Source organism: Ursus arctos, unplaced genomic scaffold (genome assembly GCF_023065955.2).
Source record: "Ursus arctos isolate Adak ecotype North America unplaced genomic scaffold, UrsArc2.0 scaffold_7, whole genome shotgun sequence".
In the NCBI taxonomy this organism is placed as follows: domain Eukaryota; kingdom Metazoa; phylum Chordata; class Mammalia; order Carnivora; family Ursidae; genus Ursus; species Ursus arctos.
The window spans coordinates 71,176,039-71,203,602 of NW_026623089.1; the positions used below are offsets into that span (position 1 = coordinate 71,176,039).

At 42.1% G+C, this 27,564-nt stretch overlaps 1 protein-coding gene and 1 pseudogene across 1 annotated transcript in view; one reads left to right on the forward strand and one right to left on the reverse strand.

Annotated features, from left to right (window-relative positions):
• NID1 (nidogen 1) overlaps positions 1 to 27,564 on the reverse strand; it is an 84,552-nt gene that overhangs the window by 52,813 nt on the left and 4,175 nt on the right. Inside the window, exon 2 of the mRNA XM_026504127.4 lies at positions 1,078 to 1,377. Within this exon, the coding sequence (XP_026359912.1) occupies positions 1,078 to 1,377 (300 nt within the window). The remainder of the gene's footprint in view (positions 1 to 1,077; positions 1,378 to 27,564) is intronic.
• LOC125282744 (charged multivesicular body protein 1B2-like) lies at positions 25,819 to 26,465 on the forward strand (annotated as a pseudogene).

Consider the following 27,564-nt stretch of genomic DNA (forward strand, 5'->3'; position numbering starts at 1 on the left):
TCAGAGCCAGGCACAGAGAAAGTACTCTTTCAGTGTTAGTACCTTTCCTATAAATACATGGTCCCCATGCTCAAGAATTTCCAGTCTAGATGGGAAGGCTGACGTATGAAGAAAACGTTGCAAAATGGGGGATAGATTCTATCATGGAGTCGTGTGTGAGCACGACAGAAGCCATGGAAAGAAGTGCCCGAAGCTGGGGGGTGGGAGCACAGGAGGCTATGCGAGTCTAGAGGACCAAGTACAGTTCAACATTAGTAGTGGGAGTCAGGGAGAGGACACTGCAAGCAGAGAGGACAGCAAATGCAAGATCCTGGGGCAGGGGTGGGGGGTGGGGGTCACGATCAGAGAATTGCGAACAATGTGATACAGCTGCTGAAAAGGGTGTGCAGAGAAGGAAGGGTAAGGGGAGATGAGGCCCAAGTGGGGGGCAAGGGCTCTGTACAAGGAGTTGGGCGTTCATCGCTCAAGTAGAAGGGACACACACTTGAGAAATGTAAGGCTGTAAGCGGTTTTCAAGTAGAACACTCAGAAAGATACAAAACGCAAACTGTGTCCTGCAGGCTCATAACAGGCTTTCCCAAAGTGGGACATAATGTATCTTATTTGGGAGGGAAAAAAATAGAGTATGCCCAAAAGGTTTGGGGACTGCTGAATTTTTTTAAAAAAAATTAAGCAGGTTTTTTTATTGCAGGACTTTTCAGAGTGAGTCACCAAGGGGGAGATAAAGTTTTGCATTTCCCAAACTTATTTGGCCAGGGGAGGCCTTTTTCTCAAGGACTATCTTGTAGGAATGGTGTTCTGTGGTATCCACTTTGGGAACTACCAACCTGGAACATCCCCTGTTTAAATGGAGTGCTTTTGGACCTTTCCAGTTTCTCTCTTTCTGTAATACTATAAAAATTAAACAATGGTGGAGCAAAGTTATTTTTTTCTAAGGCGAAACAGGGGCATGTCCCAAAAAGTTACTTTAGGCCTGGCTTCTTGACCTACCCAAGTGTCTCCCTTCCTTCAAGGAAGACCAAAGTGTACAAAATCAACCTGCTGACTATTTGTCCTTGTACCCGGGACAGTGCTTACCTTGCCTTCCTGGTCAGGGTCCTTGCTGGGCCCCTGGTAGGGGGCCACGGATTCCCAAGTGACAACCACCGCGCTACTGGGCTGGAAGGACACTTCTGGGAACCCTCTCTGGACACACTCTGCGGCCAGCTGAGTGACGGAGGGGGATAAGTCTTCCCGATAATAAACCTTCCCAAGGCCATCTGTCGTGTCCAAGTCCGCCAGAAAAGGTGCCACGACTCCAAAGGTCGGTGGGAAGAACCCCGGATAGGATTCTTTGGCTGGGGGTTCACTCATGGCAATAATGCCATTTGTGGTGACCTGTACAAAACAAAGCATAGTTAAGAGGAGAGCAAGGAAAAAAAAGAAAAGTCTTCCTCAGGGACTCTGAGCTTCCGCACACAGAACGCTGTCACAGGTACCCCCAGTCTGTCAAATACAACAGAACTGGAGAAGGACATGATACTGAATTATAAAATTCAGCACTCCTCTCCTGAGCAGATGGCCTGGTGGAAGGAGCACGGGGCAAGAATTACAGGACCTGACTCTGCCTTATACCCATCACTGGACCTTGGACACGTGTCTTGAACTTCGAGTCTTGGGTTTCCCATGTGTACCTGCTTCGTACTCTGCAAAACGCCACTCAAACCTAAGCCATTATTAAAGCCTTCACTTTACAAACTTCACCCAACAAACTGCATAATCGTTATATACAGGGCTGGGCTGTGGGTCCCAAAATGGGTAGAACACAGTCTCTCCCTTCAAGGAACCCACAATCCAGAAGGATAGGGGGGAGGGCGGACACACACACAGATGATGACAAAATGAGTAATGGGTCAAGAAGTCACTTTGGGGGCACCCGGCTGGCTCAGTCAGTAGAGCATGCAATTCTTGATCACGGGGTCATGAATTCAAGCCCCACTTTGGGCATAGATCTTACTTAAAGTAATAATAAATAAGTGAATAAAATAAATTGAAAGTGCATCTCTTAAAAAAAAAGAAGTAAATTTGAATGGAGCATTACAGTATCATTAATAATTGCAAAAGTTTAATGTGTCAGAATAATAGCTAACACTGAATGTTTACCATGTCCCAGGCGTCTTGTCAACACTGAATCCTCAGAAGAACTCCGTAAGACTAGATACTAATATCATCCACATTTTTCTGATGGAGAAAATGAGGTAAGTTAAATTCATCCAAAGTTACCAGTTAAGTGTCAGCACTGGGATTTGAACCCAGGGAGCCGGACTCCAAAGTTGGCCCTCTTAATCACCATGTACAGCCTTCTTGAAATCAGTTCTAAGTGCCTATAAAAAGAGATCGGTATTCTTATCCAGCTAACCCCCACACTGCTTGAGAAAAAGGGAAGGGGACAAAAAGCCCCTTGATTGTTTGAGGGTACTCGGTGGTGGGGTACCTGGGTCTCCTGCAAAGCCATGCTAAGAATGAGGCTTTGACCCCCCTCTCTCTTCCTTGTTAGTGTACAATCCGCTGATGACTTCAGTGCCCTTTTTACTTCGAGAATCTGTGAATTTTAAAAAAAGATGCCCTAATCAAATGGGAGAGACTTTGCAAACGGCCCCTTAGTCTGTACTTCTAAGAGGCCGTGGATCAGAGAACATGAATGCAAAAAAGGGGCTCTTTCCTGTTCAGGAGTTGATTGGAAGGCCTGTGGGTTTTCCAAGTCACTTATTTCCCTCCCTCCTCCCACACAGCCTTCTCCCCCACTCCCTTCAGACCTCATTACTAGAGGAGGGGGTGGGGTGGACACAAAGAAGAGGAAAGGTTCAAAGGGGTGGAGTGGATCTGGGCCCCGGGGAAGGGAAAGGAACAAGGCACAGGAGTTCTGGGAGTTCTGGGAGTTCTGTGTGGAAACCCTCCCTTCTGACCAGTCTCCTGGGCTGTTAACTGTTTAGGGGCATAATTCCCAGCACCACCTGGCCCCAGCAGTGATTTTCTGGAGCGTGCCGGCAGGCCGAGGAGGCAGTCAGGGAGGGAGCTCGGCCAGCTCGTTTCTCACCCTCTCGTCCCGGCAGCCCATCCACACATCTCCCGGCACGGACATCCCGGTGGGGCTGACGTGTGGGGGCGTGGGAAACAGTTCATTTTCCCAAGCCACCAGAAGCTGGCAGTTACCAGCCGCTAGTGGGAAGCGATCACACGGAGGCCACATACGGAAAACTTAGTTTTAAAAAGCTGTTTTCCAGTGAAATTTAAGTCAGCCCAACAATTCTGAAAACACTCCCGGTGTCTTTTAGTATTTAGAATCTGGGCACAGGACTGTGTGTCTTATCACAAGGAATGCTTTGGGAATCGAGTTTTTAGACAAGTATTGAGAAGCACAGCAAATGCCTTGGACACAGACCACATAACCCTCATTAGTATCAGTACTGGAAAATTATTTTTCAGGCCTTTTTATGGCATATGCAACTCAACTGTTGGTGATAATGAAAGATGACATCAGAGATAAATGTCACAGACAGAACATCCAGAAGTTTCATTTGACTCTTAGCTTTAAACTTCTCCTGAGTCAGTGTTTGCTTGTTTGAGATATACCAATGCATGGCTGACTTGAACAATATTCTCTGACATTTGGGTGCCAGTCCCACTGTACAAATCTGATGCTTTCATCGTCTTGTTCCTTTTCTCCATCTTCTTAAAGTTGAGCAAGTCGATGGAGGCACAGGGAGCACGAAGGGAAAGGCCTATAAAGTACTTAGGAGGCCAGGAGGGCGGACTTGGGTACTACAATCTCCAAGGGGACCAGAGTGGGGACCACTGAGAGATTCATGCCATTCTCCCAGTTGCTTAAGACAAGAAACTGGGGAGTTGGCCTTGATTCCTTCCCCTTTCTCAACCATGTCCTGTGTGTCCCACCTCTGAGGTCCCTGACACTCTCTCCATCCCCATGACCGGCAGCATCTTCCCCCCACCGCTTCATGCATTCACATGACTGGCTTGCTCTCACCCTCTGGGCTCAGTGAATTACGGCCTCTAAGAGAGCCTTCTCCTTCTATCCAGTGTAGGCCCCTCCTGCTCACCCCTCCTTCTCCCTTCCCTCACTCCCTGACCCCCCATTTCTGTCCCTGCTTCCTGTTTGTTTCCTTCCAAGTGCGGACCACCATGTGGGATGACCTTATTTGCTCATCTGCTGGCTCTCGCTACTTTCCCCATGAGGTGGTATGTCCCTTCAAAAGCTGGGACCGTGTCCACTTTGGTCACTGCTGTAGCTCAAAGCTTATACACTGCCTGGCGTGTGTTAGTCCCCTCCCTTCCTGACTTCCTCCAGAAAAAGGGGGTCCCCTCCCTTCCTGACTTCCTCCAGAAAAAGGGGTGGGGCGGTTCAGACAGAATAAGGCCTGAATACCAGGGCTGTTCTAGAAATAGTGCCTGAAGGTGTGTGAGTTCCACTCGTGAGCCTCATGAAGGATCAGAGCATTATGGGTTGCGGTGGTCCTTCCCACTGGAGCGCCACACCAATTACTAAAACAAAGAGCATAAATATGAACTGATGACCTGAATCCAAGAAAGTCTCCAGATCCAACCACCAGTTTACAGGAAATACAGGGGACAGAAGAACATGTTCAGTAATACTATAGGGACACGATCAGCCAAATCCAGAACATGGGACACTGTGAAGGACAAATACCCAGTTTCTTTAACAAATATATTTCAAGAAAAAAGGTGGTGAGGGCAATCTATAGATTTAAGAAGTCCTAAGAAACCTATCTGCCAGATCTGGGTCCAACTTAAGCTGGACTGGGTCTAGCATGAGGCCCTGGGTGAATACAATTTTGTTTTAAGGCTGAACAAACAGGTTAATCCTACCAAAGATAATCTTGAAATACAGTGGCCACAGTGGAGAACTTTTAACCTAGATAAGCTTATCCATTTATGAGGTATCCTAGAAAAAAAGGAGTCTCAGCCAAGCACTCACCATAAAAAGTAGAGGGAAAATTATTTTTCCTGCTCTACTGCTTCTGGTGACCAGGATATGACCTGCCAGGACACCCTACTCACTCCAGAGCATGCAGATGGAATCCTGGGAAAACTGGCAGAAGCCAGCAAAGGGTGAGACTTCTTGCCAAAGTCAGCTCTCCCAGATCTCTATCTGCAGAGCCTGGTTGAGAGAGGAAGGTCAAATTTCATGTTGTCCTTTCCTTTCCAAATTCAGATTGGCAGGCAAAACCATTTGTAACAATTAGGTCTTTGAATTGTGACTTGCGAATTTACTTTTGGGCACCCATTGACTGTTGATCTTTTCTCTCTAGGGGGTAGCTACTGCCTTCTTATTTATCTGGTTTTGTGTCAGGTTGGGGCGCCCCCAAAATTTGGTCAGACAGAGATGTGTGTTGTCCTCCATTTGCGGCTAGGGTCCTATCAACTATTGCCAGCTCTCAGGAGAATTGTCGAAGTCTTTGTTTCTTTTGGTTATCTTTGGGAGTGCCTAGAGGAGTTACCTTGGGCAGGTAGTATTCTTTGCACCCTCCTTGGGGGATGCCTCTTGCATCCAAGGGATTAGTTAATACTGCTGGGAATATAAATTGTTTCTGCCGGCTGAAACCTGACGAGATATTTGAAAGGACTTTTTAAAGTTGCTCTACGGTCAAAAGTTGGCCAAATTAGAAGCTGACATTCAGAGATGACAGGAATATGTTTTTAGGCCTTCTCACCTAAGCTAAAATGAAACTATGTACCCAGAGGAAAAGAAAAACATTCTGAAGTCTTTTGTGGAAGGATTTACTAAAATATACAAAGACACAGCACCTCTAAATCCATAACACAAGAATCTTTTCATTTTCATTTTGGTAGAAGACCTTCCCCCAATATAAAGAAGCAAACTGAAGATAATGTATTTAGATGGGAGATTCAGCCCCTTGATATCATTAAAGCTACATCCCAATCGTTTACGGAATTAAGAGCAACTGTCCTTATGTTACAAATCTTTGTAAAACCAGAAATACGGCTCTAGAAACAATCCAAAGTCTACCTATCATTACCATCCCCAAAGACTCCCTATGCATCTCAGAATGCCTGCACATAACGTAAAAGATCAGAACTTTGGAAACAGAACTGTCTTGCTTTGAAGAAAAGCAAGGAGGAAAAATTTAAATAGCAAAGTCCGTAGACTTCTGATAATAGACAAATACACCCTAAAACTCCTAGAAGAAAACTTGCATTCCTTCTCTGTCCCTAGCAGATGTAACTTTTAGCCTGTCTTTGAAATATAAACACCCCAGGAGGTAAATAAAACACAGCCCACATTCACCTGAGACTGAAGAAAAAAAGGCAGGGGAGGAGGAAGCTTTTTCAAAATATAAACAGTTAAAAAAGCTCACTCGCCCCAAAACTGGTCCACAGCCTCCATAAAATTACTTGTCAAAGACAAATACACATTTTAAGTCTCTTCCACAAATATTACTAAAAAGCTTTAGCCACCTGCCATCTGACCAGGTAAACTTTCCATCTGCCAGAAACAAAATTTGGATCCAACTGTTCTTTCATAAACTAGTGAGTTTTGCATTATCATACCAGTCTCACCGCTAAAATAAAAGCTAGGAGATCTCTGTTTGCATTTGTCTGCATGTTTATGTATGTATATTATAAATGTGTAATTAATTTTTCTTCTATTTCCAGACAATAATGCAAAAATTAATTTGTAAAGAGCTCTATTTAATTGGCTTAAAGACAAACACGAATTATATCAATCAAGTGTACTCTCAGAAACACAGAAACTAACCCAAATGTTTTTCAAGTTCATGATCTAGAATAATCTTTGATAAATAAAAGCTAGTTTAAGTTTGTTGGTTTAATTAAAACAAGCTTGTCTTTGGCGTTATCACTATTAAATATAATACTTTTATTCCACATACGTTTACTAAAAATCAAATAAGCTCCTGATATCTCTGTTACAGAGTTTGTCAGTAAAAAAGATACCATAAGATATCCCTAAAGCTGTTTAAGGTCTCATGAAGTTTTCATGACTAATCTAAATGTAATTGTTCAGAAAGAGAGAGTTAAATAGATGCAAGTAAGATAAAAATTTATAAATTAACTTTTCAAAAATAATGCTGCTTGATGGTATGTCTACTTAAAAATAGTTTCCAGGGGCACCTGGGTGGCTCAGTAGGTTAAACATCTGACTCTGGATTTCCACTCAGATCATGATCTCAGGAGCATGTAATAGAGCCCTGGGGAGATTAGGTAAAAGATGGTTGGAGGAGAAGAAAACCTTAGTATCCTCTGGTCCCAGGAATTCAGCTAGATAGGTATCAAACCATTCTGAACACCTGCAAACTTAACCAGAGACATAAGAAAAGAATAGCTGCAACTCTACAAACAGAAAAGCAGCCGCTTTCTGCAAGAATGACAAGAGAACAAGAGGCAGTACTGACCGCCAGAGACCTAATCAGTACAGACATAAGTAAGATGTCAGAACTGGAGTTCAGAATAACGATTATAAAGATACTAGCTGGGCTTGAAAAAAGCATAGAGGACACTAGAGAATACCTTTCTGGAGAAATAAAATAACTAAAATCTAATCAAGTTGAAATTGAAAAGGCTACTAATGAGATAAAATAAAAAATGGAGGTTCTAACTGCTAGGATAAATGAGGCAGAAGAGAGAATTAGTGATATAGAAGACAAAATGATGAGAAAAAGAAAGATAAACAACTACTGGATCACAAGGGGAGAATTCAAGAGATATGTGATACCATAAAGTGAAACAATATTAGAATAATTGGGATCCCAGAAGAAGAAGAAAGAGAAAGAGGGGCAGAAGGTATACTGGAACAAATTGTAGTGGAGAACTTCCCTAATCTGGGAAAGGAAACAGGCATTCAAGTCCAGGAGGCACAGAGAACCCTACCTTAAAATCAATAAAAATAGATCAAGATCCCGATATATAATAGTGACACTTGTAAACCTCAGAGACAAAGAGAAAATCCTGAAAGCAGCTTGGAACAAGAGGTCTGTAACCTACAAGGGTAGAAATATTAGATTGGCAGCAGACCTATTCACAGAGACCTAGCAGGCTAGAAAGGACTGGCATGATATATTCAGAAATGAGATAAATGAGAAAAATAAGCAGCCAAGAATACTTTACCCAGCTAGGATGTCATTCCAAATAGGAGAGATAAAAAGCTTCCAGGACAAATGGAAACTAAAAGAATTTGTGATTACCAAACCAGCCCCGTAAGAAATACTAAAAGGGATCCTTTAAGGGAAAACAGAACCCAAAACTAACATAGACCAGAAAGGAACTGAAACAACATACAGAAACAGTGACTTTACAGGTAATACATGGCACTAAATTCATATCTTTCAATAGTTATTCTGAATGTAAATGAGCTAAATGCCCCCAATCAAAAGAGAAAGGGTATCAGACTGGATAAAAAAACAAAAGCCATTGATATGCTATCTGAAGAGACTCATTTTAGACCCAAAGACAACTCCAGATTGAAAGTGATAGGGTGGAAAACCATTTATCAGGCTAAGGGACATCAAAAGAAAGCAGGGCTTGCAAGCCTAATCAGACAAGTTAGATTTTAAGCCAAAGACTGTAATAAGAGATGAGGAAGGACACTATATCATAATTAAAGTGTATATCCAAAAAGAAGATCTAATAATTGTAAATATTTATGCACCTATCATGGGAGCAGCCAATTATATACACCAATTAATAACAAAATTAAAGAAACACATCAATAATACAATAATAGTAGAGGACTTCAACACCATCTCACTGCAATGGACAGATCATCTAAGCAGAAGATCAACAAGGAAACAAGGGCTTTGAATGACACACTGAACTGGATGGACTTCACAGATACATTCAGAGTTTCCATCCTAAAGCAATAGAATACACATTCTTCTTGAGTGCACATGGAACATTCTCCAGAATAGACCACACGCTGGGTCACAAATCAGGTCTCAACTAGTACCAAAAGATTGGGATCATTCCCTGCATATTTTCAGACCACAGTGCTTTGAAACTTGAACTCAATAACAAGAGGAAATTTGGAAAGAGCTCAAATACGTGGTGGCTAAAGAGCATCCTACTAAAGAATGAACAGATCAACCAGGAAACTAAGAAGAATATTTTTTTTTACAGATTTTATTTATTTATTCAACAGAGATAGAGACAGCCAGCAAGAGAGGGAACACAGCAGGGGGAGTGGGAGATGAAGAAGCAGGCTCATAGCGGAGGAGCCTGATGTGGGGCTCGATCCCATAACGCTGGGATCATGCCCTGAGCCGAAGGCAGACGCTTAACTGCTGTGCCACCCAGGCGCCCCGACTAAGAAGAATTTTTAAAAATCATGGAAACAAATAAAAATGGAAACACAACTGTTCAAAACCTTTGGGATGCAGCAAAGGCAGACGTAAAAGGGAAGTATATAGCACTATAAACCTATCTCAAGAAACAAGAAAGGTCTAAAATACAAAACCTAACCTTACACCTAAAGGAGCTGGAGAAAGAACAGCAAATAAAGCCTAAACCCAGCAAGAGAAGAGAATTCATAAAGATTACAACAGAAATCAATGAACTAGAAACCAAAAGAACAGTAGAGCAGATCAACGAAACTAGGAGCCTGTTCTTTGAAAGAATTAATAAGATCAATAAAACCCTAGCCAGACTTATCAAAAAGAAAAGAGAAAGGACCCAAATGAATAAAATCATGAATGAAAGAGCAGAGATCACAACCAAACTGAAGAAATACCAATAAGAACATATTATGAGCAACTATATGCCAACAAATTAGGCAATCTGGAAGAAATGGATGCATTCCTAGAGACGTATCAACTGAAACAACAAGAAACAGAAAACCCGAATAGACCCATCACCAGTTAGGAAATCGAAGCAGTAATCCAAAATCTTCCAAAAAACAAGAATCCAGGGCTGGTTGTCTTCCCAGGGGAATTCTACCAAACATTTAAAGAAGAATGAATACCTATTCTTCTGAAGCTATTTCAAAAAATAGAAATGGAAGGAAAACTTCCAAACTCTTGCTATGAGGCCCACATTACCTTGAATCCAAAACCAGACAAAGACCTCACCAAAGAGGAGAATTACAGACCAATATCCCTGATGAACATGGATGCCAAAATTCTCACCAAGATACTAGCCAGTACAGTGCAACAGTACATTAAAAGGATTATTCACCATGACCAACTGGGATTTATTCCTGGGCTGCCAGGGTGGTTCAACACCCTGCAGATCAATCAATGTGATATACTTTATAAATAAAAGAAAGGACAAGAAACATATGATCTTCTTAACAGATGCAGAAAAAGCATTTGACAAAGTACAGTATCCTTTCTAGATTGAAACTTTTCACAATGTAGGGATAAAGAGAACATACCTCAATAACATAAAAGTCATCTATGAAAAGCTCACAGCAAATATCATTCTCAATGGCAAAAAACTGAGAGCTTTTCCCCTAAGGTCAGGTACATGACAGGGATGCCCACTATCACCACTGTTGTTCAATATAGTACTAGAAGTCTTGGGGCTCCTGGGTGGCGCAGTCGTTAAGCGTCTGCCTTCGGCTCAGGGCATGATCCCGGCGTTCTGGGATCAAGTCCCACATCAGGCTCCTCTGCTAGGAGCCTGCTTCTTCCTCTCCCACTCCCCTTGCTTGTGTTCCCTCTCTCACTGGCTGTCTCTGTCAAAGAAATAAAAATAAAATCTTAAAAAAAAAAAAAAAAGTACTAGAAGTCTTAGCCTCAGCAATCAAGCAACAAAAATAAATCAAAAATATCTGAATCAGCAAAGAAGAAGTCAAACTCTCACTCTTCACAGATGACACGATACTCTATGTGGAGAAACCAAAAGATTCCACCCCAAAATTCCTAGAACCCACACAGGAATTCAGCAATGTGGCAGGATATAAAATCAATGCACAGAAATCAGTTGCATTTCTATACACTAACAATGAGACAGAAGAAAGAGAAATTAAGGGGTTGAGCCCATTTACAGTTGCACCCAAAACCATAAGATACCTAGGAATAAACCTAACCAAAGAGGCAAAGGATCTATACTGAGAAAACTGTAGAACACTCATGAAAGAAATTGTGGAAGACACAAAGAAATGGGAAAATGTTCCATGTTCATGGATTGAAAGAACAAATATTGTGAAAATATCTATGCTACCTAGAACCATCTATACATTCAACACAATCCCTATGAAAATATCATCAACATTTTTCACAGAGCTGGAACAAATAATCCTAAAATTTGTATGGCACCAGAAAAGACCCCGAGTAGCCAAAGGAATATAGAAAAAGAAAACCAAACCTGGTGGCATCACAGTCCCAGACTTCAAGCTCTGTTACAAAGCTGTAATCATCAAGACAATATGGTACTGGCACAAAATCAGACACATAGATGAAGGGAACAGAATACAGCACCCAGAAATGGACCCCCAACTCTATGGCCAACTAATCTTCGACAAAGCAGGAAAGAAGATCCAATGGAAAAAAAAACAGTCTCTTCAACAAATGGTGCTGGGAAAATTGGACAGTCACATGCAGAAGAATGAAACCGGACCGTTTCCTTACACCATACACAAAAACAGACTCAAAATGGATGCAAGACCTAAATGTGAGACAGGAATCCATCAAAGTCCTAGAAGAGAACACAGGCAGCAACCTCTGTGACCTTGGTTGCAGAAACTTCTTGCTAGACATCTCCAAAGGCAAGGGAAACAAAGGCAAAAATGAACTATTGGGATTTCATCAAGATAAAAAGCTTTTGCACAGCGAAAGAAACAGTCAACAAAACCAAAAAAAAAAAAAAAAAAAAAAACAGCCAACAGAATGGGAGAAGATATTTGCAAATGACATATCAGATAAAGGGCTAGTATCCAAAATCTATAAAGAACTTATCAAACTCAACACCCAAAGAACAAATAATCCAGTCAAGAAATGGGCAGAAGACATGAACAGACATTTCCCCAAAGAAGACATCCAAATGGCCAACAGACACATGAAAAAATGTTCAACATCACTCGGCATCAGGGAAATACAAATCCAAACCACAATGAGATACCACCTCACACCTGTCAGAATGGCTAAAATTAACAAGTCAGGAAACAATAAATGTTGGGGGGTATGGGGAGAGAGGGGATCCCTCTTATACTGTTGGTAGGGATACAAGCTGGTGCAGCCACTCTGGAAAACAGTACGGAGGTTCCCCAAAAAGTTGAAAATAGAGCTACCCTGTGACCCAGCAATTGCACCACTAGGGATTTACCCCAAAAATACAAATGTAGTGATCCGAAGGGGCACCTGCACCCCAATGTTTATAGCAGCAATGTCCACAGTAGCCAAACTATGGAAAGAGCCCAGATGTCCATTGACAGATGAATGGATAAAGAAGATGTGAGATATATATATATATATACACAATGGAATACTACTCAGCCATCATAAAAATTGAAATCTTGCCATTTGCAATGGCAGGGATGGAACTGTAGAGTATGATGCTAAGTGAAATAAGTCAGAGAAAGACAATTATCATATGATCTCACTCATATGTGAAATTTAAGAAACAAAACAGGATCACAGGGGAAGAGAGGGAAAAATAAAACAATACAAAATCAGGGAGACAAACCATAAGAGACTCTTAATCATAGGAAATAAACTGAGGGTTGCTGGAGGGGAGAAGGGTGGGAGGATGGGGTAACTGGGTGATGGACATTAAAGAGGGCACATGATGTAATGACCACTGGGTATTATATAAGACTGATGAATCACTAAACTCTACCCCTAAAACAAATAATACATTATTAATTGAATTCAAATAAATAAATAAAATGTCAAAAAAATTTTTTAAAAAGAGAGAAATTAGGCCCTGCGTGGAGCTCTGCACTGAATGTGGACCCTGCTTGGGATTCTCTCCCTCTCTCTGCACCCCCCCCCCCGCCAATCCCCCTGGCACAGGTGCGCACACCCTCTCTCTCTAATTAAAAGAAAGTTTTTAAAATCTTTTTGATAACTGGAAACCTTAAAGTTATACTGAGAAAAGTTAAATAATGGATATTCACTGACTAGCTAGATCACTTCCAAATAAAAGAAAACACTGAAATATTAATTACTGAACCTGTGGCTTTCTTTTACAGAGGAACTCAAGATATTTGGGTCTCTCAGTAAATATGTTCTGTGCCACACTGGAAATTTTATGGGGCGCCTGGGTGGCTTAGTTGGTTAATTAAGCATCTGCCTTCGGCTCAGGTCATAATCCTGAGGTCCTGGGATCCAGCCCTGTATTGGGCTTCCTGCTCAGTGGGGAGCCAGCTTCTCTTCTCCCCTGCTTATGCTCACCTTCTCATGCTGTCTCTCTCTCACAAACAAACAAACAAATACATAAATAAAGGAACATTTACTATTAGGAAGAATATACTTCTGGGAATTATAAAATGTATTTATAAATTTGTCCATCCAGTTGCTTACTTCTTAGTTTTCAATAGGAATTAGGGATTCTAATAATTAAGAATTCTTTTTTTTTTTTTTAAAGATTTATTTATTTATTTATTTGACAGAGAGAGAGAGAGACAGCCAGCGAGAGAGGGAACACAAGCAGGGGGAGTGGGAGAGGAAGAAGCAGGCTCCTAGCAGAGGAGCTTGATGTGGGCTCCATCCCATAACGCTGGGATCATGCCGTGAGCCGAAGGCAGACGCTTAACCGCTGTGCCACCCAGGCATCCCTAAGAATTCTGATTAATACGTGTAATTAAGACCACTAGAAATAATAAGGGTTTTTAAAACATGCCACAATATCAATGTAGTGTACTTATGGAGAACAAAAACTGAGGCTTAATTTTCTTTTATCTGCTAGAAAGACAAAGTTTTCTTGGACTATTGTTCTGCTTTTGATAAGAGATTATGAAAGGTTTTTCTTTACCTTTTAAGTAATCTACCTGGAAAGCAAAGATTTTTGTCTTGCCAAAATAACTCATAGTGCTTCATGTTGTCTTCCTCAGGACTTCGATTACTTAAGAAAACCCAGTCTTCTCAATAGTAAGAAAGTGAAGTTTTGTTCACAACTATGTAACTTTCCGTATTTGTCCTTAACATTGTCTATTGTTAGTTTGACTAAATAGATAATTAAGTATTAAATCATAATCATCTGTGATCCTATTTAATCAAATGTGCAAGCCTTTCGACATCTTCTAAAAATCAAATTCTAAACGGAGTTTTCTTGACCCCAAAGTAATTTTAAGATTTCCCAGAGGGTCTCCATTAAATCTCAAAGGATTTGTCTCTCACCTTGTAAAAGAAAGATTTTAAATTACACGGGGTTCATTGTCAAATAAGTGATGTTAAACCTTCTTAGGTTATATTGTATGGATGCATGTTATTAATATAAGTGCTCTAGAAATTGTATGAAATTCCCCAAAATCTGACATGTCCTGGTATAATGTTATCCGTCAGAATTCCATTTGTTACCTTAAAATGTTGTATGCCATGGAAATAATCAAACTTTCTTGTCAGTTCCATTATGATTAACTCTCATCAGATCTTTAGTCATGGTCCTTTTACATCTTTTGTCACGTACAGACTGTTATTTTAATCTGACGCTTTTGCAAAAGTACTCACCTTCAGTAAGATTCACAGGAAGGACTCTGACAAGTACTCTAGAATTTTCTGATAACTTTTTAACTTTATTTCTGCTTATCTTTCTGATAACTTTAAGATTATGCAATCAAACTGGCTACAAATTTCCAGAACCAATTAGAGAATCTGGATTAAAGCAGAACAAGAATTCATAACATGGGATTGAATGAAATGATGAGGATTATTTGTTTTCGTTTTTGATTTTTACAAATTTTTCTTTGAGACATTGCTGGTTCCTTAATGTTTTGTTTTTTTCCAGCTTTAGGGAAAGCATTTTTACTTTTTCATTTTGTAAAGTCTACCTTTGTAAACATAATTTAAACATGCCTTATTCTCCCTACCTGATCCCTCCAGAACGTAGAAACTTACTGAGTATTATTATTTTCATACTATATAGTTACTCGCATAAGTTCAATAAGAATCTGTTCTCTTTGGACATAATTGGAAGTATTGGTTGTATTACTAAGGCTTTGACTGGAATGTCAGATTTGAGAACGTGCACAGGGGCGCCTGGCTGGCTCAGTCCATAGAGTGTGTGACTCTTGATCTCAGGATTGTGAGTTCAAGCCCCATATTGGGCATGGAGCCTACTTTAAAAAATAAAATGCTTAAGAAAATGTGCACAGAATCAGATAGGACCAGACAGCTTTCAGACACTAAAGTTGACTTTACAGAGCCAATAAGATCCCCTTGGAGAAAGCAGCCTGGTACCGTGCTTCTAGGGCTCCTGGCACCCCAACCAGGTTATTAAGGCAGTCACTTCCTGGCAGCCCCGGGAACCTCAGGATGTCCTGGGGACCTCATGAAGAGAGAAATTCACCCAAATCTATAGGTATTTCAGCCTAAGTCTGATGGTTTGACCTTAGCTTGGCTTCTTAGTCTGGAGAGGCTTTTAAAAGTCCAACCTAAGATTCCTTATGACAAGTTCCAGCAGGGGCACCTGGGTGGCTCAGTCAGTTAAGTGTCTGACTCTTGGTTTAGGCTCAGGTCATGATTTCAGGGTCGTGAGATGGAGCCCCATGTTGGGCTCTGTGCTCAGTGTAGAGTCTGCTTGAGATTCTCTCTCCCTCTCCCTCTGCCCCTCCCCCCACTCACTCATGCATGCTTTCTCTCTCAAATAAATAAATAAATCTTAAAACAGCAAGAACAACAAAAAGTTCCAGCAAAGCAGATTTTAAAAGAACCTATACAGTCAATCATTATTTTTGCTGCACTTAATGCAAATAATCTGGTCAAATTTAATTTTTCAACTTATTTTGCAAACAGATAGGTTTGCATGATTATCTTTGATAGAAATAAGGGTGATTGTTTCAGTAGAAACTCGTAACACAACCTTGTGGATGTCAAATTCTGCTCCTGTTCATTGTATCTGGGGTTTTGTTATATCACTGTAAACTGGACTGGATCCTCAATTCTTTATGTTGCCTCAAATGTCTGGCTACACTCCAGACTAACATTTCCAATTTTCTCTCCCCCTTCTGATTTGGACTCACTAAGAACAAAGACTGCCTTTGAACCTCCTTGTAAGGGACTATCCCAGGTCCTCCTTACCGCCCAGAGAGCAGTTAAACTTCAGGGACTTGAACCATGGGTCCCTATCTCCCAATTAAAAAGGGTTCCTCCAGACCCTTGGAACTGCACACCAGCTGGAGATATGAAATTAATATCAACTAGGGAGGCTCCTCCCCAGAAGCGGATGTCATCTTGAGGTGGACAGCCCTCCCAAGGTCATGGATCAAGAACTTCACCTCCTGGGGCACCTCAGTGGCTTAGCTGGTTAAATGTCCGACTCCTGATTTCAGTTCAGGTCTCAATCTCAGGGTCATGAATTCAAGCCCCATAATGCGCTCCACGCTGGGTGTGGAGCCTACCTAAAAAAAACCCCAACAACAGATCTTTACTTCCATATGAAGTTTTTATTCCTTTTCCCTTTTCACTACTTGTGTTTTCTCTCTGAATGCATGGAAAGACAATGCTTCCAAAGTGTGGTGCCTATATCAGAATCTACCGTTAAAGTAGTACCTACCCAACAAAAAATCCTTAGACTCCCTGTCCAACATTGTTCTTGATAATAGGGTAGCCCTTGATCACCTTTTAGCTGAGCAAGGAGGTGTGTGTGCTATGGCCAGCATCACTTGCAGCACTTGGCTTAAGGAAGTGGCCCCTTCAGTGGGGTCTTTCTTAGAATTATTTGATTCTGATTGGTTTGGTTCTTGGATGCCATGCTCCAAAGTGTACTCTAGACATTGGGAACTATCCTGCTTGTAATAATCATGGCAGTCTCCCTGCAACACTGGATTCTCTATAAAGCTTTAAATGCATGTTTGCAGCCACTAACCACCAAGCAAATGATCTTAAGACTAACTCATCAGAAAAGAAACAAAGGGAATAGCTGATTTAAAGAATGTAAACCTACCTAAGGTCATGACCTGCAAACCCTCCAGAAAGATTCAGCAAAAAGACGTAATGACCTGTGAATACCACACAGACGATGAGAAAGAGAAAAATGCAAGAACTCCAGAACTGGGAGAAGCACTAATGCCATACATTTTTATCACATCTCTCAGCCTGAGAGCCTGATCAAAAGGGGAGAATTGTTAAAAACCAAACAGAACCCCACAAGATAACATGCCCAAATGGAGTTGCTTATGCTAAGCTCCACATCAGCAAACCAAGACTTAGCTTTCGTTTGTTCGTTTGTTTCAGAGGTAGAGTTCAGTGATTCATCAGTCTTATATGATACCCAGTGCTCATTACATCATGTGCCCTCCTTAATGTGCATCGCCCAGTTACCCCATCGCCCCACCCCCTCCCCTCTAGCAACCCTCAGTTTGTTTCCTATAGTTAAGAGTCTCTTATGAACCAAGATTTAACTTAATTACAGTTTTGGCTCTCCCAAAAATGGAATCTGAAACCAATCAGGAATCGCCTGACTAGCACTAGTTAGAAAATCTCTCGGACAGACCCTTCCCATCCTCTAAAGGAAAGGGACCTTGCAGTAACCAATCCCATTTTTCACCTAGTATGACTTCCTTGTTCCTCTTCGCTTCTGGCTATGAAAGTCTTTCATTTTGTACAGCTCCTCAGAGCTCATTTCTATCTGCTAGTTTCGATACTGCCCAATTAGAATTGATTTTTGTTTGAATAAGCTCTTAAAAGCTTTTAATATGCCTCAGTTTATATTTTAACAACAGCTGACAATTAGTACCTTGGACCCTGACTCAGGTGCCCTGACTCCCAAAGGCACCCCCACATTCTTTGCTGTAGATTACACAACAAACTCTTACGGATTGAATGTATTCCTGAGAAAGCCTGTCTGAATTATGGAGAGAATAATAATAATAATAATAATAATAATATTATTATTATTATTATATTACTGTCTAAACCACTTCTTTATTGAAAACAGCTACTTCCAGTCCATTGACCAATGTAAATATTGCCCTGAAATCTTACTTACAGTTTACACTGGGAAAAAGAAGCTCCTTTAGCAAAATTAAACTTCACTTCAGTGTGTTACTAGCACAACTTAATGCCCCCCAAAAGAACATATCTAGGGGCGCCTGACTGGCTCAGTCAGTGGAACATGCGACTCTTGATCTCAGGGTTGTGAGCTCGAGCCCCACGTTAGGTGTAGAGCTTACTTTAAAAAAAATGAATGAGTGAAAGAACGAACATATCTATTCTCTCACTCCAAAGACCTCACCAAACAACAGGCTCTTCACCCAGTTGCACAGGGCAGAACACGTCACTTACACCACAAAACACCCCAGGGTGAAAATGCCCAGCACCACATGGCTAACAGCTGGAGCTACTTATGTAAACTGTTTCAACTCAGCTGACATTATGAGGAGGGTGGACAGAGCAACTAACTCATAATGGGGAGTGTTCCCCATTTTAAAAAGCACTTCTGTTTCACAGCCATCTGTAAAGACAGCAGGAATCACTGGAGACAGTCAAAATGCAGACACTCAATAAATTACATGTTAGATCCTTTATATTCAAATGCACACTTAAGAAGTTGAAAGGACCATCTTCTTAGGCTTTAATGAGTCTAGTAGCAGTCCCCAGGGCAGAAAGCAGCCTGCACCAGTGGGGGAAACCTTCTCCAAAACAGATGTGGTTAAGAATACTGGAGGTAGGCACAAATAAGAAACAAATGGGGTCGTTTTACAAATGCAAATAGCTATACTGAGAAGACAATGAAATTGCCTGCAGTTGCAAAAGCGACCTCCATGGGTGGGAGGAAGCCGGAATTTAAGGTAAAATCATTTGGGGTAAAGCACAGAAAGGCAACAAACATTTACTGAGTGCTGTGTCTAAGGTTCTTTACTAAAGCTGTCCGCATTTTTTAAAATGTCATACAAGCATCCTTCTTTTCACATATATAAAAAAGACAACGAAATGAGACTTAATTTAGCTTGATGTCGCATAGCCAGCAAGCGATGGAAGCAAGATTTGAACCTACATTTGCTGGTGCCCCCCAAAAAGGTTACTTTGCTCTTTCTGTTATATTTGGCTGGCTAGTTCAGAAGAACTGTGAGCCAAAGCTTCACGTGACGGCTTCATGGATAAAGCCTGGGTAGCTAGAACAAGTGAAAAAACTAAAAGGGCCTAAGGAAAGAAAAACTTGAGAAAGAAGCCCAGGAAACAGCCAAGTCCATAATACAATCAAGGAGGAGGCTGACTGATTTCAAGCCTAGGACAACTAAGGGACCGAGGGCCTGACCCACTTTCATGGTACTGTAAAGTTTATGAAGCATCTTTATTCCAGTTATTTGATTGGATCTGGTAAAGCAGGCATTAATATCATCTTCATTCTCCACTTGAGAAAAAATGAGTTTCAGTTTATAGGTCTTGCCTAAGATCATACACTAGAAGAAGTGCCAGAACAAAACTCTTGGGTCCAAACTGCACATTTTTTCCATTAACCCCACAGAGCCAGGGAAATGGCTCTGGCTTGAATTAGAAATAAAAACAAAAGTCTTAGCCTATAAAAACAAGGGACAACCTAGGGGTAATAGTTAAGAGATGTGTCAGTGTTTTCAATTTAATCCAGTTAATATCTAATGAGAGACTCTGAATCAGTTACCCATCTCTTCTGTAGGAAATTTCTACCTAAGTTACCTTCCAACATTTAAAAATGGCTGGAGTCTTTAAATGTTCACTTCTAGTGTGTCTATCAAAGACGGGGTAGAAATGTCCCTCAGTATTCCAGAACAGGAGCCAGTTAGGGAAGAGTGGGGAAGGGCTTGTACAAATTCTCAGTCACTGGGGAGAAGCATGACACTTTGACACTTGGGAGCTAGATATCAGAAGTTTACCAACTGGAACCCCAGAAACTCCCTTAATTTGGATACTTAACTTGAACACCAATCCCTTCATTTGAACATTAGAAATTATAGAGAAAGAATTAAGTCTCCATCTGCCTTTCCAGAATGAGCCATATGTCAGTATCACCCAAAAGCCCCAGTTGAGGAGGGAAAGCTTCTCCTTACAGAAGTACGCCAGCTAATAAATGTAGAAGGAATAATAGAAACAAAAAAGCAAGCAACAAAACAAACTAAAACACTACTTGGCAGCACTTAATTTAATAACTGATTGAGGCAAAGATCATCAATGGATGCTAAGCATTAATTGAAAGGTTGGTGGGAAAGGGGGCAGCTGCATAAGGCTGAAGTTTCATCCCATAGCTTGCTCGCTGTTCACAAGGGGGAAACATGACAGACCTGATCTGGCTGTCATCTCCTTAACAGTAGCAGCCAGTACAGCAATGACCAGACATCACTTGCCTCCTGATGTTGTAAGTACGACATATACAACTTCATTCAGGAAGTATCCTAAATAAGGTTTAACCTACTCTATAATAAAACATTAACATCCCAAATAAAAAATGAGCAAAGGATTTGAACAAATGTTCTCCAAAGAAGATACATAAATGGGCAATAAGCACGTGAAAAGATGCTCAACGTCATCAGCCATCATGGACATGCAAATCAAAACCATACTGAGATAGAACTTCACACCCATTAAGTGGGCTAGAATCAAAAAGTCAAACAATAAGAAGTATTGACAGAAGATGTAGAGAAATTGGAACCTCATACGTGGTTAAAGGGAATGTAAAATGGTGCAGCCATTTCCAAACTTTGGAAAACAGTTTGATAGACCCCAAAATATTAAACAGAGTTACCATATGACCTAGTTCGGGGAGGAGAAATTTACCCATACCTTCAAAGGTTCATCTGACTGGTCTAAGAATTAAATTGACACGAGACAAATTAACAGGACAAAATGAAATTTAATTTCGAACATACAGGAATACCACATACAGGGGTGTTCCGAGACAGGAAGGTAAAATGAGGTATATATGCCACCCTGCGCTGGGGAATGAGATAGGAGAGTGGGAGAATTCACAGGACAATAAGAGCAGATGTTTGGTAATTAGATGTTTGCTCTGCCACATAGATGGGTCACCCAGAAAAAACTTATCTCTGATAAAAACTCTCATTCTGGGAAGGACTCCCCAACTTACATTCTTCTAGGTAGTTAAGGCGTGGGCAAATGTTTCTCTTGAGCCCATTGGATCTTGATTGCTTTCTGCTCAAAATAACCCACATGCTAAAGTGGCACACTTAGGGAGACTCGTTTTGAGCCCCTTTACTTGCAATTCCACTCCTCAGTACAGACTCAAGAGAATTGTAAGCAGATGTCCACATACAGACTTGTACACAAACATTCATAGCGGTATTATTCATAAATAGCCAAAAAAGAGAAACAATCTGGATATCCATTAACTTATGAATGGACAAAACAACAATATTATTCAGCCATAGAAGAATAAAGTACTGATCCATGCTACAACATGGAGGAACCTTGAAAATGTTACGCTAAGTGAAAGAAGCCAGTAACAAAAGATCACATATTGTATGATTCCATTTACGTGCAATGTCCAGAATAGGCAAATCCATAGAGACAGACAGTAGATTAGTGGTTACCAGAGATCAAGGGAGTGGGGGTGCTGGGGGAGCTGGGGTGTGACTGCTAAAGGATATGAGGGCAATCAAGATATTCCGTAGTTGGACAGTGGTGATGGTTGTACAACTTTCTGAATATACTAAAAATTGCTGAATTGTACATTTTAAAGGGGTCAATTTTATGGTATGTGAATCACAGGTCAATAAAGCTGGTATTTAAAAAATCAAGGAGGTATATAAAATCAGGGGGTGATTGTACATATACATATGTTTGTACATTTGATTATCTCTCTGCAAGGAGATAAAAAAACTCGTGAACAGTGATTGTCTCTAGGGAGGGAAGTATGGGGCTTGAGGCCAGGATGGGAAGGAAATTTCCCTTTTCCCTGTTTTTACAAGTTCTTTTTTTTAACCATTTGTACCTAGTTCCAAAATTAATTTAAAAATAAAATTGTACATGTTTTTTAAAGAAAAAAAATGTTTAATCTGGATATTTTCAAGATTGCCAGTTTTCAAGAAATACAGAAATGGAATTAACAAGCCAAACTACATTATGAAGAAACAGTCAAATGCAAAAGATGGAGCATTCTACAGGACAATGGGCAGTGATTCTTAAATAAGCTGATGAATGGAATGGGGGAGCTCAAGATTAAAACAGATAAAGACGGGCACGTGGGTGGCACAGTCAGTTGAGTGTCTGACTTTTGGATTCCACTCAGTTCATGATCTCAGGGTCCTGAGAGCAAGCCCTGTCGGACTCTGCACTCAGCGCAGAATCTGCTTCAAAGTCTTCCTCCCTCCCCCGCTGCCCCTCCCTGCTCTTGTGCTCACTCTCTCTCTAGATAAAATAAAATCCTAAAAAAAAAAAAAAAACAGACTAATGAGACATATTCAAATGTAATGCTTGTCTTTCTTTAGGCCCATCTGAGTAAGCCTAGCTATAAAGGACAGCTTTGGGAATATTGGAGAGCTCTGATATGGAATGGCCATAAATTGATAATAGGGGATTATTATTGATTTTGTTATGTGTGATAGTAGTAGGCTGGTTATCCAGGGAAATGCTCTTATTATTTTAGGAACGCATACTAAAACATCTAGTGACGTAAGTCACAAAGACTGTAATTTACCTTGCATACATCAGCAAAGGGAAATTAATGAAACAAATATGGAAAATGCCAACAACTGTTACATTTAGGTAATGTGCCTATGGGTTCTCATGGTATTATTTTCTTCCTTTGATGTGTGTATTTGAAACATTTGTAATTAAAAGTTGAATGAAAGAAAAAAATGTACTTGAGGACAAAAGCAGTTACGAAACCTGCTCCACAGGGGCTAAGAAGCAACTTCTCTCACAGGCAATGCAGTAGTGAGTGGTGCGTGCGGTGGAGAGGAGTGTGATGCACTGGTGAGTCCAACTGTGCAGCAGTGAGTCACGGAATGCACGAGTCACCTTCGGGAGAGCAGAGACCATACGTGAGGCCACTTCCCACTGCAGCCCCCAAACCTAGCCCAAAATTGTACGGAACAGGGGCTGATGAGATACCATCAAGTGAATAAGTGAAGAAAGGAAAAGAAGAAAGTGCTGTTCAACGTGGCATAGTACAAAGACCGCAAACCTGGAAGTCAGAGGATCTGAGTTCAAGTTCCAGCTCATACTTACCAGCTGAGTGAATTCTTACAGGTTCCTTAGCTTTACGGGTCAGCTTCCTTCTCTACAATAGGAAGCTCATCCCATGACCTACCTGAGCCACCTTGCAGGGCTGCCGTGTGTCTCAAATGAGATAACACGTGAGCAAGCCTCTTGCTCCCACCTTCTAACTAGGTCTGGAACCCACAACCCTCATCCACACGCCACCACCTCTCATCTGAACCCTGGCGACAGGCCTCTAGCCTTGGAATTCACTCTTCCTCCTCCGCCCTGCCCCCCCACCCCCGCCTGGGAGGCAGCATACATTTTTAAAACTTTTTATAACCAAACGACTCACAAGGGAAAATTTCAACACACAGAAGAACAGCACACGAACACCCATATACTCATCCCTCAGCTCCCGCAATTTTCAACAGGCTCCAGTTCCTGATTCACTCATTCCTCCCACACATGTGCGTGTTTATTTTTTCTTTTTTTGAAGTATTTTAAATGAAATCTCAGACATCAAATTATTTCACCTGTCAATCTTCCCCTAGGCATCTCTTCTAGGAAAGCAATTTGTCTCAAAGATGTCCTTTTATGGCCACTTTGTTTCTATCAGGATTCAACAAGGGCCTCACTGGCCACTTGGTTAACAGGCCTCTTAAATCTCTTTTAATCTATTCCGGTTCTCTGTCTTCTTCTTCTCCCGTGCCATTTATTTGTTGAAGAAAGTGGGAATCTTTTCAAAATAAATCATGTTCCTCCTCTACTTAGAAAGCTCTAATGGCATCCCGCTGCTTGACAGAGTAAGATGAAAAATGCCTAGTCATTCATTCCTTCAATAAATCATAATAGAGCACCCACTATGTGCCAAGGGGATGGGGGTGAATATGGCAGGCGAAACCCTGCCTTCACAGGGCTCTGACTCTAGGGGGAAAAGAGAGCCAACAGACAGGTAAGGGAATAAATGAACGACCTGGTTTTTAGATTGCGATGCATGCCATGAAGAAAATAAGATAAGATGGGGGGAAAAAGTCACAAATGGGGGTCTGCGAGTGGGCAGAGCCCGCATGACAGGAAGGTGCAGCCACGGGACATCAGGACTATGCGTCCCAGGCAGAAGGAGGCCAAGTGCCAAGACCCAGGTGGGACAAGCTGGCTGTGGTGGGACGAGAGAAAGCAACCTGGTGTGGCTAGAGCCTGGCGGGTGCCAAGATCGGAGAGAGGGGTGGGGGCGCAGAGACCAGCTGGGCGGGGCCAAGTGAGGCTTTGGGGGCGTGGCGGGAAGTTTGGAAGCCCTGCGATGTGAAGGAAAACCCTTGGAGGGCTCCGACCTGGGGGTGACAAGGTCTGATTTAGCTCTCCCGGGTCCTCCTGCAGCCCTGCCCTCGCGCACACTGGCTTTCGTACCATTTCTGTGACGTAATAAGCTCCTTCTCTCTAAACTCATGATCTTATACACAGTTACGTTTCCTCTGTTTGAACCACAGTCTGCCGCCCACCTTCTTCACAGGGCTCACCTCTACTCATCGTTTAGTTCCAACTGCGAAGGTTCTCCTGAACCCTTCCAGCTCAGGTGCCACCACAATCTAGGGACTTCTCCCCTGTAGTATGCATCACGGGGGCAATTGGTCAATTATCGGTATAATTATTGGTTTAATGCCTGTCTTCCCCAGCAGACTGCAAACTCTGTGAGAGCAGAAACAACATTGGTCTTGTTTCAATCTGCTCTCTGAAGCCTAGCCCTGTGCGGGGCATAACAGGCAGTAAATTAAGTATTCGCTGAATGAATCAATGATGTATCTTAACACCACCCTGCATTTTACTAGAAGTAATATCCAGTGTCCTGAAATGGTACATGTAATTATTCAACACCTGGTCACTCAAAGAATATTAAAAATCCAAAATAAGATGGAGCTCAGAGATAATCTTGTCAAACCTCTTCATTTCATAAGTAACAAGACCAGAAACAACAAGAATGTGAGAAATGAAGTGATCTGACTTCTATTATAAGTTGATCAACAGGGGCACCTGGCTGGCTCAGTTGGTGGAGCATGTGACGCTTGATCTCAGGGTTGTGGGTTCAAGCCCCATGTTGGGTGTAGTGATTACTTAAAAATAAAATCTTAAAAAAAAAAAGTCGATCAACATCATGACTCAATTTCATTTTAGCCCCCACTGGAAATCAATACTCTGTTAAGTATTCTATGGTTCAAGCAGGGCCTCTGCAGACCACAGGGTGCCTTTGGGTAAGTCAGACCCAGGCGCCCTTTCCTCTGAGTGGCCCCACTCCCATGGTGAGGCTTAGGGCTTGGTGAGCAGCCTGTGGGCTGGGCTCCAGCTCTCACTTGTCCCCTTGCCCATAGCCCATGTGCTGAGAACCACCTTCACAACCACAGGGACTGGCCCTGGGCCTGACCAACAGATTCATAAACTTCCTATGTGCCAGGAGGTGTGGCACCCATATGGGGGACAGTACCGGGAATATGCCACAATCTCTGGGAGCTGGGTGGGTCCGCTTCTCAGGACTGGGATGGGACCCCCAGTGCCCTCCCATCAAACCTGTGCCACGGGCCCAGCCTGCCACCCCCAAGGAAATTCTCAGGACCATGTCAAATGTGGAGAAACCCCTATTTAACGTGAAGTTTTCTGTGAAAGAGCTTAATAGGAAAGCCAAGAAATATGATAAAGAAGGAAAGGAGGAAAAGGTCGAGGGTCCAAAAAAATGCTCAGGAGAGCAACAAAATGTTGCAAGAACACACACTGAAAATGCAATCCACCAGAAGAGCCAAGCAACTAATTTCTCGAGCAGGAGTGCTAGGCTTGATGGTGTGGTGCAAGCGTTCAAACTGCACCGACAGTGGGCAAGGGAACAAAGGCCATGGCCCTGTGGTTAAGTGTTGGGATGCCACACAGCGGGGTTTGAACCTGGAAAAGATTTCTGCCCCGATGGACAGTGTGAACACCAATCTGCAATGCTGGATGTTTCCACGCAGCAAATGGCAGGCACAGTGAAGAGCAGCACTGCAAACAAGCCCGCAAAACCAAGTCCACCAGCTGCTGCAAGAAACACCGAGGAAGCCGACCTCGCTCTCCTTGATCTCCACACACAACCGCCACAGGCTCAGGTGCCGTCAGCACCAGAGTGTTGTTTCCGTGGAACGGACGTGCTCGTTTACGTGATCAAGAGTCATTTAAAGAACTGGTGCTTCCGTTTACTTCACTGGCTTCTGAAATATGTCGCGTGTTTATATAGATAAGTTGCACTCCAGTTACACTAAGAACACAGTGTATGGCCAGCAAGCGTAAACACTATTTGTATGGAATGTTTTCTCTTGCCCTGCTGTACTTCCCAACACATTAAGAAATTCCAGGGAGCTGGGGCGCCTGGGTGGCTCAGTCGGTTAAGTCTCTGCCTTTGGCTCAGGTCATGATCCCGGGGTCCGAGGATGGAGTTCCATGTCTCCGTTCCCTGCTCAGTGGGGAGTCTGCTTGTCCCTCTCCCTCTGACCCTCCCCCACCCCTGCTTGTGCTCTCTCTCTCACTCTCTCAAATAAATAAAACCTTTAAAAGGGGGGGGGAGGCGCCTGGGTGGCGCAGTCAGTTAAGCATCTGCCTTCAGCTCAGGTCATGATCCCAGGTTCATGGGATCAAGCACCACGTCGGGCTCCCTGCTCCGTCGGGAGTCTGCTTCTTCTTCTGCCTCTGCCCCCTCCCCCTGCATATGCTCCCTTTCATGCGTGCTCTCTCTCTCAAATAAATTTATCTTTTAAAAAATTTTTTAAAAATGCCAGGGAGTTTTCGCCTTGACAGATTTTATGGTTCTGTACGTTAGTGTAAAAGTCCAAGAGGCCTATTTTTGTAGGTGCCCCTGACAGAGCTAGCATCAGCCTGTTACATATGAAACATCCTTCTTCAAAGTTACATCAAAAATATAGCACCAAAGTACTACAAGAATAAAGTAGAGAATAAAGGTTTTGGCTTTTTTTTAAAAAAAGACACAATCTCAGCTCTCAATGAAGAAGAAAGCCCACAGTTTGAGAGCACACTACCACATGACACACTGCTTAAATACATTAATTCAAGGATGTTCACAACTCCATGAGAAAGGCAACGAGGCGTCTGTTTTACAGATGAACACACCAAGGCTTTCAGAAGCTGGATAACTTACCCAGGATCCACAACAAGTAAGTGGCAGAAGGGAGATTCAAGGTCACATGTCTTGGGCTCCAGAGATCTCCCTTTTTCTACATTATCTACTGATACTCCAGGTGAACAGATG